Source organism: Colias eurytheme, chromosome 24, assembly GCF_061535395.1.
Source record: "Colias eurytheme isolate Ceu_HAF_F1 chromosome 24, ilColEury1 Martin Lab GWU primary, whole genome shotgun sequence".
Taxonomy (NCBI): domain Eukaryota; kingdom Metazoa; phylum Arthropoda; class Insecta; order Lepidoptera; family Pieridae; genus Colias; species Colias eurytheme.
The window spans coordinates 7460546-7476012 of record NC_143003.1 but is presented as its reverse complement, the minus strand read 5'-3'; the positions used below and the strand labels follow the sequence as shown (position 1 = coordinate 7476012).

The following is a 15467-nucleotide window of genomic DNA, read 5'->3' as shown; positions in this document are numbered from 1 at the left end:
CAGTGCTTAATTCTCGAAAATCCTAACATACTTTTATGTGATATTTGAACAAATAGTTGAATTTAAACATTGATAAAAATCGTCTTATTTGTGTTTAATTTGTATTAAATTCAATGTCACTTGAATTATATTTATTGTTGTCACGAATTTTTATCTTGATAACTTTGTAAATGAAGGTAGCACTGATTGGAATCAAAAAGTAGTGAGGAGTCGTGTGGTGCGAGTGTGTGCAGTGTACGGATAAGCACTAGGTTTTAAGTCATATTTAATTAATTAAAACGTCTTCAAAACGGATTTGAAATACGTAATTATTTTCGACGTATTGTAATTTGTATCTCGAATGTGTGCTAGCGTGCAATCGAACTAGGTAGGTATTTTCTATTTTCACTAGTTTTTTTTATAACTATGAATTGACAGTGGGATTGATAGTGGGATTTAGAGTGGTGAATTAAGTTGATTAACTAAAATTATTTTACGATTTTTACCAGTAAAATATCAAAGTAAGTAGCTTCAGGCTTCAGTATTAAGGCACTATAGTTAGATAACGTTGCGTAATCATTCAACGTTAAGATTTCACGTAGCTGATAGGGGTAGGTATTACAAAATCGTTTTATTGCTATAATATTATTTTATTTTATCTAGTAGATCAATCTTGATAATCAGGTTTAAATATTAAAATTTTCATCACATTTTTTTTTCGAATGTATGTTTCTTGTCATTTATTTTTATGCAGCATAGATAAATTTACTTTATAGTTAGAGGTTTACGATTATTTACTGTTCCACCGACGCGAGTTGAACTTCGTCACAAGCTTTACTATCGGAATTTTTTCTACGGAAGTTGTGACGTCACGTCATAGATGAGGTACACGTAGATATTGCGTAGGAACTGTATGAAGCCTTGAATGCGCTTTTAGTTGCAACTAGAACTATCTTGCCCGCTTGTAGTAGGGATTTGTGGAACTTTTGTTTTTATGTTATTTTATATACAGGTAGAAGAACTTGATATTATATGATGTCGGCTTTTTCATATTTTATGATTACCTATTTAGTAGAAATATAATCAGTTTATCTTGATTTTTTAGAATAAAACTTGTATTTTTTATTAATATTCAATTTATATATGTACCTAGGTAAAAAAAATCTATAAATTCAAAAATTTAATAAATACTAGTCCACACTTGCAGCTATGTAAGACACTTGCGACGAATTTATTGTTTCTGGGCCAAACTTGGCATTCAGTCCAATGCAAATATTTGCCCCATCTCAGACGGCTCCCTAATTGACTATTTGTACTGGCGGGCCTTTTGTTCTGACGCGGTTCTAGTGACGAGCGAAGCGATAGCGAAAACCTACGATATAACATATAATTTCCTTTTTTATGTTCACTTTTAGTTGTAATTATGTCCTTGGAATAAATGTTATTCTATCTAGCAGGAAGTTAAATGGCTACACATTAGCCACATGTGACTCTTGCCTTTAAATACGTTAACCACGTGAATGACGTAACACATTGGCTTAACAGCTACCTGTGACGATAGTAAATAGTACTACACACGCTATTATGTACATTGTACTAGTATGACTCAATGGGAGCAGCGCTAGTAATTCTATTCTATTATCATGATATATTATTTTTAATTTATATAAATTGAGAAAAAGATAGCGTGAACGGAACTCTTATGTGATAACACAGCACGCACAGTGATGTCACTCTGTGACGCTTTATAAATTCCATACAGCTTTAATGCTATAATTGTTATAAATAAATTTACATTACAACATTGATAGTAATAAACTTCAACGTATTCTCTCTATAGTTAGTTTTTCTAGTATTTATTGATGGGTTTGAAATCAAGCTTTCCCCGCTCCGCTTCCGCCTTCGCTTCGCTTATCGCTATAGTGATGTATCCTACCTCAACACAGTACTAACCGATATTGAACTGTTTGGTTATACTTTGGCGGTTTAGTGGTGCCGTGATGTATGGTTTCAGAGGTCGAACTCGGAGTTAGGGTTAAGTATATTGTCCTTGGAGAGTTTTCAATGTATTGAACGTCGTCGTTAACTGTTAACTAATTACATGGTTTATTAATTTTGATATACTTCGAACAATAATATAGATGAAATGTTGAAATTGAATTAACTTAAGTTTGATGCAACGTGACTTGGTGATTTTTTTTTTGTTTTTAGATAATAATTAAATTATGTTTGTCTTGTTACAGGTCGCCACCTGCATAATAGGGAGCCATACGCCTCGGCGGAAAGACGGGTGCGCTACGCACTCGTGGTATGTATCATTACTGGCGCAGCCGCCAGCCGTTTTACATTTTGTGTTATTTTTAGGCTCATTTTAACTTCAACTTAAAGAAGCACTTTTGAATCGTAATACTTTAGATAACTTATAAAATTACTGAAAAATGCTTGAACTTTAACCAGAAAAATCTAAGACGCGCATTTTTCACCAAATGGTACCGAGTCTTTATTTTTAAAACGCGTTAAATATTTTTCGTGTGACATACGTAGGTAACACAAGTTAAAGAATGGTCTTGGAATTCAATTGTTATATACGTATATGCGTAGCACGTAGAAGGATGCCGGTACGGTGGGTCCCATACCAATGACATGGGATAGAAATGGGATGGAAATGGGACGTTTTGGTGTGGGATTGTGAGACCCACATCTTAGCGTTTGTTTAATTACTGAAAAGCGGTGTGTTGTCTAGGTAGGTAATCGATGTCAAGTCGTCCCTTAAATGGTCAGCTTCTTCTTTTCTATAAATCAATTTAATTTTCTTAAAATACCATTTTTAACATATTTTTTCCTTCCTTTTCCTTGTGTGGTATTTTTTTGTTAAATAAGTGCTTCTGTAACACAATGTACGCATAGCATAATATTAAACAGGCACAGCCGGGCGTTTATCCTTGTATTACGTAATGCTGTCATCGTTTGTGGTCCGAATACATTAGTGGGCCGCGATGTGAATGTTAAATATACGAACTTATATAATTTTTATATAATAAAAAGTTAAATGCTTTTTAAAAGTCCATAGCAGGATTTCGAACGAAATGTATGATTGTTTTAAGTATGAAGCGATTTTGTATTATGCTAACGTTTAAATTTTTATCTTAATCAGCACATTTTGCTGTTAAAAATCCGTTTCATTTTGCACATTTAAAATAGGTACACTTAATTATAGTATTTTAATACGTATCTTCTCACTTCCTTCCTTACTTCAATTCCTTCTTTCGACTTTGAAAATATGTTATAATCTTGTATGATTAAGTGTACCACGTAATTAATTTTTCTGTAAAATCTTAGGTTTATAGGAAATTGGTAGATATCAGTATCGTTATGTATACAATACAAAAATACGATATTTCCTTCCAATATAAAGTCTGACTCGACGTTTTTTTAGCTATCTTGGTTAACAATTGATGAGGGAAAAAATTAGGAAAGGCTGCCACGGTACGGTGACTTTCTAGAAGGTTCGATGAACTTCACGTATTAACTAAAATATGTAGTAGATACAAACGAAATAGCATCAAAACTATTCATTCAATTCATTTCTAATATTAAAGGATAAATAATTATCTATCCGTATGTCTTTTTGTAAGGTATCTTCTCTGTAATGCTGAACCGATTTGATTAACTTTTACTACATTCATAGAGCCATATCTGCCTTCAAAAGGTTATTTATATAGCTCAATATCGATGAAGAATCGAGAAAAATCGTGTTTCTAAAGCGTGTAAATCGAGAAATTTTACATGAATAACGCACTAACGTAACGTACGTACCTATACAATAACCGATAAAAATAAATTTTACCTCAATTTTCTTCGAACATTACCATGGTATTCCTAAAGGTAATAAAAGTGAAGCAAGACAAATGTTCTTTAGACTTTAGCTATCCGGGTTTGTTTATTTTTCATAACTCAAATTTCCAATTATCATATGAATATGTAGAGGTTTGTCCCACGGGAGGGTTGGCTTTTTATTTTCCCACATTCAGGGTAAGCCCCGGGGTATATTGTGCTAGCTACGTGGGATTAAAAACAAAGCTTATACATACATTTCACAATTTAATTAAAAAATTCCATTTTGTACACACAATATATAATAATTCGATATAATTTTTATAAATGGTTAATTGTTTTTTTTGTTATAATTATGTAGATTGGATATTACAGTTTTTGGGAATTTGATTCACTTTTACGTTTGGGACTATTAAATTAATGAACGTCAAAGAACTGGTGTTTCAAACTTAGTTAATTCATAGTTTCATGACATCAAAACTTAATCGATTAATTAAACGGGTCAACTAATCAAGTTTATTTTGACACCAGCAGTGTTGGTGTCAACATTTTTTCGCAATCCGGTAAACGCGGAACAAAATAAAACATTCCAATTACGCATTGTCGCCGAACAATACCCTCTTATTATCCTAAAATACCTATTTATCCCAACTTCCTTCAATTATCACACCCCAATCTTCAAGGCCTCTCGGAGGTCGGCTCGCTTGGCCCTTATAAAAAACTTTTGGGACCCAACGTAATCCTTCTAAGTTGAAACCAAGTTTGACAATAGGCCAGTTATCTTGCCAATGATCGGCTTGCTCAAAGGATTTGTCGCTTCAATGCATCGACCGCTGTCGAACTCTTTGCTGACCGTGCTGCCCTGGTACTTTTGCATTGTAGACTACTTGTTTCATTCGGTTTTTCTTACGATAAAAAATATAATGCTACAGATCGAAAAGATTTTCATTAAGGCTGACATATTTATAAGATAGGAGAAATTTTATTAAAATATAATTCAAATAAAGTTTATCATTTTTCTTTTCTGTTTTCACCAAGATTTTCCCGGTTTCAAGGACGAATTCGCAGTTCCGTCTGGGAAATCATCTTATCGTTTAATTTTTATATGATAAAAACTAAGCTGAAAATAATAATTGGTATTTTTACAGCTGCTCAATATAACTAATAGCTTATAGTTTATTCTCGTCATCGTTTGCCAATATATCTAGAAACTTCCACGAGAAGCGTGCCCCGCACACTGATGGTGCGCCCAGCGACGTATATGGCAGGTCTATGACACCATGACAGGCTTATTGGAATTCAACTATTATTTATCGTAGAAATTGCTTTTACAACGTCATCATTAAATTAAACTTTAGTTATTACATTATCTTAAACTAGCTGTGCTCCGCGGTTTTACCCGCAGTGCTCACCTCCTGTTGGTCTTAGCGTGATGATAGCCTATTATAGCCTTCCTCGATAAATGGGCTATCTGACACCGAAACAATTTTTCAAATCGGTCCAGTGGTTCCTGAGATTAGCGCGTTCAGAAAAACAAATAAACTCTTCAGCTTTATAATATTAGTAGACTATAGATAAATTTAAATAAATCTTTCTTATTCTTCCTACATTACGAAAATATTAAATGTGAATTAGAAATAAATTTAGTTAAAATGGAAAGTACCAGGATAGCATGAGATAAAGGCGGTATTCAAAGCACGGCGGAATCGCCAATCAGGCTTATCATGTGCTCGCGGCTTTACCGGGAGCGCATGGAGGGAATTTATATGTGAAAGATAAATTTTCTCTTTGATAAACAGAATAGTATTATTTCATATGACCTTTATAACTAGTGACCTATATTATAAGTTAAATGTCAATTGTACCAAGTTAAACGATTCCTAAAATTTATTTGTGGATTTCATTGAAACAATTCTATTGAAGGCACTCAAATTCTAGTAATAAATCAATTGATATCTAGATGGAGATAATTAGGTGATTAGTAATTACTTATCAATACGTGATAAGTTATTTATGTCAGGGTAAATAATTCCTTGCGTGTATTTCTGTTATATAAATAGGACTATGTTTTAACTCGCGTTTTCGTAGATTAATTATTGTGATTTTGACTATAAAAATAAAAGCTAAAGGTCTGCAGTTATTTTCGATTTCATTCTCACATTTAAAAACCTACTGTACAATAGTATACAAATTGCAATCCTTTCCTATTGAGCGAAGATTCATAACAATCTACATTTTTCGTTTTTGCAGAGCATCTGCCAAACTGAGCCTCATAAAATTTTATACTCTAATACTTGCACGTTCAAACTCCTCTCTCTAGGGGACTATTATAGCAAGAAATCATTAAAAACCCAAGTGCACTAGGAGTGTTCAAAAAGCCATTTCTCAACATCACATTTCGCTCGCTCTTGTCATAGTTACCAACTTATTCGATTGGAGTTGGCCGCGAGCCAAACTATCTCTTTGTCTGTCACGCCGGAGGGTGGCAAACGAAAATATTTCACCAATTATAGGAAATTTAATGGCTTTTGCAGTCATTAGAATGCCTAGTGTTGGTATTTGGTATGTCTATGAGATGGAGAAAGCATATAAGATTCGATTTCCTTAAATGTACCTTCATAATATTTATCAGCTCAAAAACTGATTTCTGTGACTTCTAACGGGTATGGCTTTGACCTCAACTATCCTTACTATTCATATAAATAGCCAGACTAATCGATATTCTAGGTGTTGATTAGTTTATTGACCTTTATTAATTACGAGTGCTGTCAAAACTAGACGATTTTTCTTCATCCATTGAAAAACTATTTCTCCGTATTTGCCAAGCGAGCAACAAAGTAACCGTCACTAACATGCCATTAATTCAAGCAACAGTCGCCTCTAATGTGGCTGAAAATAAACGCTATTTTGTAATGTACAATTAGGGCTAATCGTCGATTAGGCCCTAAGCCTGATGTACGCTCGGATAGCGTGACCACATTTTCTAGGCACACCTTAACTACCTATTTGTTACCTAGATATAACTATTTTGCACGAAGCCCTTGTTGGTGGAGATTTTATGAATTTCTTAGTAATTTCTACACTTTCTACTTCAAATCTAAATAAATAATTACATAAGAAATTCCCATTGTTGCTTATAAATTGATTTTAATTTAAAGTAGATTTAGTTTCATTATTAATATTTATGTTTTATAAAAATGGAAAAAAGGATCAACAAAAGTATAGAAAAACTAGTTACTATCTGTGAGTAACTACTACTTTCCTAGAATGAGAGTTGCAATTATTTTAATAAATACTACACGTGCTTACTCAATATTAAACAACGTTATTATGCATATCTAGATGAGCCTAGAAAAAACAAATACGGAATTATAATCGCAGATCTAATCTAGAATCCCATTTAGCCGGGAAAATGTTATTTAACTACCTTCGCTTTTATGTTTTGAATCAGTAAATTGTATAACGCATACTTTCATATTATTTTGCAAAGGAATTTTTCAACTATTAAATAGTTGTTTCTTTTAATATTTTTCTGTATATAATTGACCGCATTTTAGTATGATAATAACAGATTTGTTATCTTTACATATCACCTAGCATTCGTAACATTTAGTAGTGTTAACAGAACTGCTGTTTTTATAACATATCGATTGAACAAAGTATTTCATCATCATCAGCCCATATATTATGTTCCCAATGCTGGGACACGGGTGTAACTTAACGGAGGATGGACAACGGGAGGGATGACAAAGTATTTATTATTATAAAATAGTGGATAATACTAATGTACAAGATGAGAGCAGTTATTAGCGAATCAATTTCGAAGCTCCCATAGTGATAGTATATTTAATAATTTAGTATCCAATCTAGACGTTCATTACGCTGGCCACTTAAACCGCAGTTAGGTTTCCCCGGAGACTGAAATGGTGCCTAGGTTCATCTAAAGTATCTAGATATTTTTGGATTTACTGCGGTCTAGCTTGGGAATATTTTGTTCGGTTTATGGTTGACCTGAATTTTGTGGTATTTTACATGTTGGATATTTTAAATCTACGACTATTTAATTTTATACATGAGTCATTTTGTAAGATTAATTTATTTAATTGTTATGTTATGTCTTTAACGGTCGATTTTTCAATGCTTGGATAAAACTTATCCGTCAAATAAAGTATTACACGATATTATTAAAATGTCACGTAAACTGTCAAATACGGGCAATTAGAATACGTTTTTAAAATGGTACTTTTATACATTATTCGACGAATAAGTTTTATCCAAGCATTGAAAAATCGGCCCTTAATGCTTTATTTAATAGTATCAATACGTTCATTACAAACATACAACAATCCATACTTTCATTCATGTATGCAACCGCGTGCTTTTTTTTAACAATAATGCATAGTTCTTAATTAAAACTCTCATATCAATGTAAAATTTTGACCTGAAATTGTCCTGTAACTATTAAAATGTAACATGGACAAATAAAATTCAGTAAATATGCAATTATTTACATTTTTACACTAAAGAAAAGTTTTCATTACATTCTTACATCCCTTTTCCGTCTCTTAACATCAGATAAAAATATGTTTCATAATTAAAAGAAAAATACATAATAAAATACATTTTATTCTGCTCTTTTTCTTCCCGTATTTCTAACAATGCAACCTTTTATCTGGAGATAATTATACGGCTTCGAACTAAAACTGTATACAGTATAAAAAGTCTGCGGTTTCTATACATTGCTGCTGTTCTTTTTATCTCGAAATTACGTGAACACAATATTTAGAGCGAGATGATTATCTATATCCTCATTCAAAGCATTTAACTTTTAAATTCTATGTCTTCTAACTTTTAAGTTATGCTACGAAGTCCCAAAATGGTAATAAATATTGGTACTCTTTCAATTATGGCCGCTGAATACTCTTTGATTACTGATTGATATTAACAAGATTGTGTCAGACTCAGAAATCAAATTAAATCGCTAATAAATAACCCTTTTAACAATCAATTAATATTGGAAAGTTAATAAGACAAGAGGGGACGTCAGCGGGCCTCGGGCCATGCGACTACCTGGTTCTTGGCAATCGAGTGAAGACAATTAGGTCGCTCGAGCCTGCCTCTGTTGATTTCTGCAAGCCTAGTACATTGTTTGCTGAATCGTTCCTTGCTTAGTTAATTACTAATGTACCTTTTTATTGCTTTGTTGATTAATTATTTTTGAAATAATGATCAGCTAGATCCGAAGGAAATATACCAATAAAAAGTAATTTATTCTTGCTGTTCTGAAAAATGACACAACTAGTTTATACCACTATTAAACAATACAAACGCAAAGCGTAAATTAATAAATACGAATAACTTAAATTATAATTCAATTAGCATAACACATTAATTTTCCAGTACCAAAATAAAAATGGGATGTAATATCACTTCATCTTCATACCAATCTTACATTTCGCATTATGTTTTCATCATTTATCACAACGGAGCGTATTTTTTTTGTAACAACCAGCGCTATCGGTCCCAGGCTACACGTTTGCGAACAAAATAAATTAAATTCTCATTGAATGGAGAGCCGTCAAACGCAAACGTTAGGCCGGAGCGGAACACTCATTATTTCCACTTATTTCTTCGTTTCCCCTCTTTGCACTTTCTTGTACGTACCTACGTTTTGTAATTCTATTGTTTTTTTTTTCTGTTTATAAGTAATATGTTTGTCGTTGTTATTCTGGTTGGTATTTTGTTATTAGTTTTGCTGTGATAAAGTTAATAGCTTGATCATAATTAAATTGGAATGAAGTTGGAAATTATAGTGTCTTAGATTGTATTCGCTGATTATAAATTTATAAAATAGGTACGTGGCCAAATATGCATATTTCAACCGTAATCCTCAAATTTAATCAGTCGAACCACTCCGCCAACTAACTATTCAAAATCCAATAAGGTCTTAATGAAACCTCACCAACAAATAAGTAAGTAGTGCTAGCGAAATCTGCACCACGAAGCACTAAAACTAGTTTCCAGCGAAGTTCAATGCGCTTAAATTAGTGTAGCACTGTCTCCACTTCCTGTGTAAATCGAACCTGGGCCCCGAGCACTCGGTGTTAATAATTCATGAGCCACAGTACCACTTCTGAGCCTATTGAGGTTCCTTATAAGAGGTGACATGATAGATTTCAAGTCCTGCTTAGTTGCTAGATCGATCTGCATAAGATTGCATTGCTGAAGTTCCCTTTAAAGAAATTCAGTTTGTGTTTTGGAAAATTACTTAGTAGCTTGATGGAAATTTAAGCTATCTAAATAGTTTGAAGCTTTTTATACTGTAAACATTGATGATGTATAGAAAAAGTATTCTGCGGTCGATAACAATAACTATAAAACTTGGGTTACTCACTCTTTAATGTCTTGACCACTATATTTATTTGTGACATTGTCGTTATGGAACCAATCAATAGGTAGATAGTTAATGATCAAATTAAATAAACTCCTACTCCACCCTGTCATTAGCTACAAACTATAATAATCGACTATCCCACTTATATAAACTCATGTCTTCTGCTCTGCATAATTAAAGAGGGAGGAGGACAAGACTCCCCCCCTTCTCACATTAGGGGGGAGGAATTCGTATCACGCCAAATGGCAAATGACTACATTTATTTTAAGTGCTATGCATTTAGAAGATTTACCGCTCTCGTATCTTTGGTATGCAAAATGAGTTTTTTAAATGTAGTTTTTGTTGTTTAATGTGAAAGGAGATTACTTACTCGATTTGTTTGAGACGACTTATCATCATCTCATGACAATTGTATAATTGAATTTTTATAACATACCGTTATTTTCTCGTTGAAGAAAAGCTTACGGTTTTGTTTTACAAAGTTCGGTAGTTTTACTTACTTACACTTAATTGTTTCGACTCAAAAGTGCTCTGAAAGCTTCCTTAGGGGCATAAAACAATATTTAAATGTTTATGTATGTTGTTGCAGATCTAGAGGGAGGTCGGGCGTGGTGCCGGCGGCGGCCGCAAGCCCGGCACCATGGCTACCGTGGAAGGGCGGCCGGCGCAGTATGGCGTCACCCTTCGGCAGCTGCGCGAGCTCATGGAGACGCGCGGCGCGGAGGGGCTCGCCAAGATCAACGCGCTCGGCGGGCCGCAGGAGGTGTGCAAGAAGCTTTACACATCGCCCACAGATGGTAAGTTCTCCCCATGCAGCCTATGTAGATGCAGTCCGTGTGTGATAACTTGACTAGGTGGTATGAGGTAAAGGAGTACTAGAAAGGATATGCTTACGTAGTTGGTCAGAACTAGAGTTTTTTGGTATAGCTTAAATGTTGTGATTTGAAATTAAGTTATGTACAAGATGATTCAGATAGAAGCCCATAAAAGTAGCATGTTATCGCACACGGGTTGCACATTAAAACATTATGAACTCTATTGTATTAGGTTCCACAAATTCATGATGACCTCACATTCGCAAAAACCTACTCAAGGTCTATTCAATTAATTTGCCGAAAATCTCGAGTGTAATAAAATAAATAAGATACAGCGGTGGGTTTGTTACTCGGGCAGTAATGTCGATGTCAGACGGCGCTCACGAAACATCTTCACGGAGGATCGAAGCTCAATAGGCGACTCAAATTGGCACTCTGTCAGGAGATATTACAGCTTTCATTGACTAGAAATACTTTGACACATAAAAGTAAAGCTGAAATAGACTGATTTATATGTGGCTGTAGATATGTATAGAGTTGCTAGGAAATAGGAGCATTTGATTGTCACAAAAATGGCTGTATAGGATGCTAAGCTAAAACTTTACTAAAACATATATGAAATATCGTATGCCAAACTTACCAGAAAGAAGTATATGTATGTGGTATCGTATAGCATATTGTGATAAACTCGTATAATTATTCTAAACTCAGAAGCACTTATTAGGAAACTTTAAACTTGAAGTTATTTAAGTAGACTGAACGGGAATGCGTAATTAGCTCTCATCAAAGTTGGCGAATGTTTGATTTCGCGTAAGCATATTTGTATATACCTTTTGGCGTTCGCAAGAAAATAAATAAGAAGTAGGTCCTAATGTTTTATTATGTACTAGAGGTCCGCCCCGGCTTCGCCCGTGGTACATATTTCGCAATAAAAGGTAGCCTATGTCCTTTCTCGGGTATCAAAATATCTCCATACCAAATTTCATGCAAATTGGTTCAGTAGCTTAGGCGTGATTGAGTAACAGACAGACAGACAGAGTTACTTTTGCATTTATAATATTAGTATGGATTTTGATGTGAGATATTTGCTAAGGAGCTGATGCGTCACTGAATATTAAACGCGTGAAGTGTAAAAGTATGAGCGTTAATCATGCTAGGAATACTACACCCAGTAATATTTTAAATATACAGATCGATGATCTGGTAATAACATATTGGTTTCATCTATTCTAGATACAATGCGAGTATAACCTACATTGACCTATTCACTTACATATAATACAAACAGAATCTACCTGAATAAAAGCCTACCTACTTAAAGAAATCCTTAATGTTATATCACCTAAATAAATATAAATATACCTAATTGTAAAGTTCTCGTAATGCTCCCCTATTAGCGATGGCCAGCCATTGTCACAATATTAAAGACGACTCGCAAAAGTTGTACCATTTCCACTGGCTGCTATATTCTCGTTTTAATTCTTGTTTTTACTAAATTGGAGCAAACTCTCCGCGGCTATGGAAACATTTCGTTCCCAAAACAATTAGATTTTAAAACTGCTCGAAACTTGAGTTTCACCACTTCGTGTTATCCGTGTGCATAAAATAGTGCGGTGCTTTTAAAATTCTAGTATGATGGTACTGCGATAAAGTATGGAATTGAAAATAATTTGTCTCTTTTATATAGCTGTGAATTTTTCGTTTCTATCATTTGAAAGTGCACTTTTTTGAAGGAAATGCTCAAAATAAAACTATATTCATTTTAGGTATCGTTGAAAGTTTTCCTGTGATTTGTTAACTGCGATGATGCTTTTTTTCTTTTCAAGGCAAACGTACTGAATCATTTGTATAAAATTTTGATGTGCGAGACCTAAGAGTATCCTTGAAGTCTTTTCATTCGAGTAGAATTCGAGCAAAGCCGCGACCTGAAACTAAAGCTATAGAAGCGTGAGAATTAGTATAGTACACTAGAGGGAAAGTCCCTCTCTGCGGCCGCCTGGCCTCCGCAGAGCAAATGAGAACGTCGCTATTGATCGTGTTTCACCAATGAGCTGCTGATATCCTATGGTTAGATAAAAATAGAATTGTTACGTTATGTTGTTGATTCGGAAAAATAAAGGAAAATATTGTTGAATAATATTTTTATATGGTAGTAATTTTCAACCTCGTTTCGTCTATTTTAAGCAATCAACGTTGTAATTATAAGCGCCATTTATAAATATTCATGAATTTAAATTATAATATGAAGTATGAACGATAAAATTATAAGTATTAGTCAGTTACTTGGTCTGAGTTCATATTTTGATCGAATACAATCGACACTACCTAGCTCATTTATATTAATTACTTATTTAAAATCTAACAACATAATGTGACAATTTTTTCAAATGATTGAATTTCAAAGTATATTTCACAGGAATTTACAATACAGGAACGGTATTAGTTTCCCTACAACATTTTCTAGTATAGATCTCGTATAGATAGCAATAACAATTGGAAATACAGACAGATTGACATTATCGCGTCGCTGTCACGGCGAACACGTCGTGCGATAATCCTATACGGGTTGTTTGTGACGTGAACAACCCTTGAGTACGGCCAGCAACGATGACGCTAATTATTTTTGATTGCATTTATTTTTTTGTTTGTTTGTTTTAATGACATTTATGTAATAAATAGTTGATTTATAAACTAAAGTAGTTAAAAAAAAAACATCTGAATTTAACATACCTATGTCATTTCTGTGGATTTATAACTACCTACATTAAATTGTTAAAAAAAATTTAAAAAATCTGAACTTAACATCCAAATAAATTTATTTAAGAAGTACCTACTATTTATTAGCTGTGAAACGAAGAAATTGTTAGATACTAAAAGCGTTGTGTTTAAATTATAGCAATCGATAGTCTATTCCTGTACGAATTTATAAATAGGCCGTCTAAAATTACTTAATCCATATACATTCAAAGTGAATTATCAAAACGGATGGTTCAGATATCACTTTGATGTGCATAGATGGATGAACATTTAACAAAAAGATGGTTGAATTTGATAGCTCGGTTTTCGGCTCGCGTGAAAATTTGATCGGCCGTTATTGTATCGATCTTACGGGTTCATTGAACTGCATTTGGTGGAAATCTCGTTGAAAGGGAAGTGGGTGGAATTTTATTATTTTACCACCTACAGATATAATAATGTACCGAAGATCGCGAATGATGTATGTCTTCTTGGGAATTGATTTATCTATTTTACATATAAATACAGTAGGTAGGTAGGTACTAGGTACTTAAGATTAAACTTATTGCAGAATTATGATCAAAATAATGACTTATACGAGTTTATAAACTTAAATCCCCAATAAGTAGGAGAACTCCACTATTCGAAAGTGCGGTATTCGAATCCAGTAATAAAATTATTATTATCTCAAATAATAAAATGTTAAGTATCGACTATCAATAACTCTACACATTAAAGGTGCGTGTACACTGGGGGAAATCAATAATTTATTTAATTTTCTCGTCGCACTAAATACATGTCGTAAAGCGCGTCGCGTTTGTAACTACCGCAGGGTTTAACGACAGTAATGAAAATCGCTACTAAAACCGTAATAATGTTTCATTACTATTATTGTACTAGAATCAAACAGATTATCTACTTTTAACATAATCGATAAGAAAATATACCTTATATTTTCTCGGATGAAATGTAACGAATTTCAACGATTCGACTTCTGCTCGTTTCAATCATGTATTGTCTTCTATACAATCTTTGAAATCGAATATAAAAGATATCGCACCTAGAATTGTAGGTAAAATCGAATCCTGTGATATTTCAAAGTATTTTTATCAGTGAGAGATAAGTTTTTCTTAGGCAATAGGACAATACTCTTAAAACAAAATGAAAGTTCACATAAATATAGAACAATTTTTATATAGCAACGAGTCTGTGGATATTTGCGTGGTCACTAATTGCTTTTTGATGAGACGCGCAAAGACATATCTCTGGCAGTAACGTTTGGTGTTTTAATAAAACTTCCTATTTTCGTGCGTAATTAACGATCGCCTCGGATTGTCCGCTCCGAGCTTGATGGAATCTGATCCAATGAATTTTGAAGAACGGTGGCGATAACTTCGTCCGTTTCGCTTTATTAATCGATGTATTGGAGACCGGTATTCATGTGGGAATTGTGATCGGATACTTTGTGTTGTCAAGTTTATTCTGGAATGAATTGTGGAAGTAAAATTTTTTTGCATACAGATGATATGACAAGCTTTAAATAAATAATAAATAAATAAATAAAATCTTTATTGATTTCATACATTAAGTTACAATAGATTGGGGTTCAGGCCCCCTTACTAGGTATAACCTGTATTAAGGGGACCTGTTCTTCCCTAGGATTGATCCCTTGCATGAATTAAAAAAAGAGAGAAAAATAAAGCTTACAT

The 15467-nt window shown here is 33.5% G+C and overlaps 1 protein-coding gene across 9 annotated transcripts in view; it reads left to right on the top strand.

The window, feature by feature from the left end:
• Positions 1-15467, top strand: part of PMCA (plasma membrane calcium-transporting ATPase 3) — a 126064-nt gene that overhangs the window by 65852 nt on the left and 44745 nt on the right. For all 9 annotated transcript variants that reach the window (XR_016458116.1, XM_090115778.1, XM_090115776.1 and 6 more), the window contains 2 exons: positions 2223-2287; positions 10797-11004. Coding sequence is in view for 8 of the 9 variants with exons in the window: in XM_090115778.1 (XP_089971904.1) it covers positions 10848-11004 (157 nt within the window). In the remaining variant the exon portion in view is untranslated. The remainder of the gene's footprint in view (positions 1-2222; positions 2288-10796; positions 11005-15467) is intronic.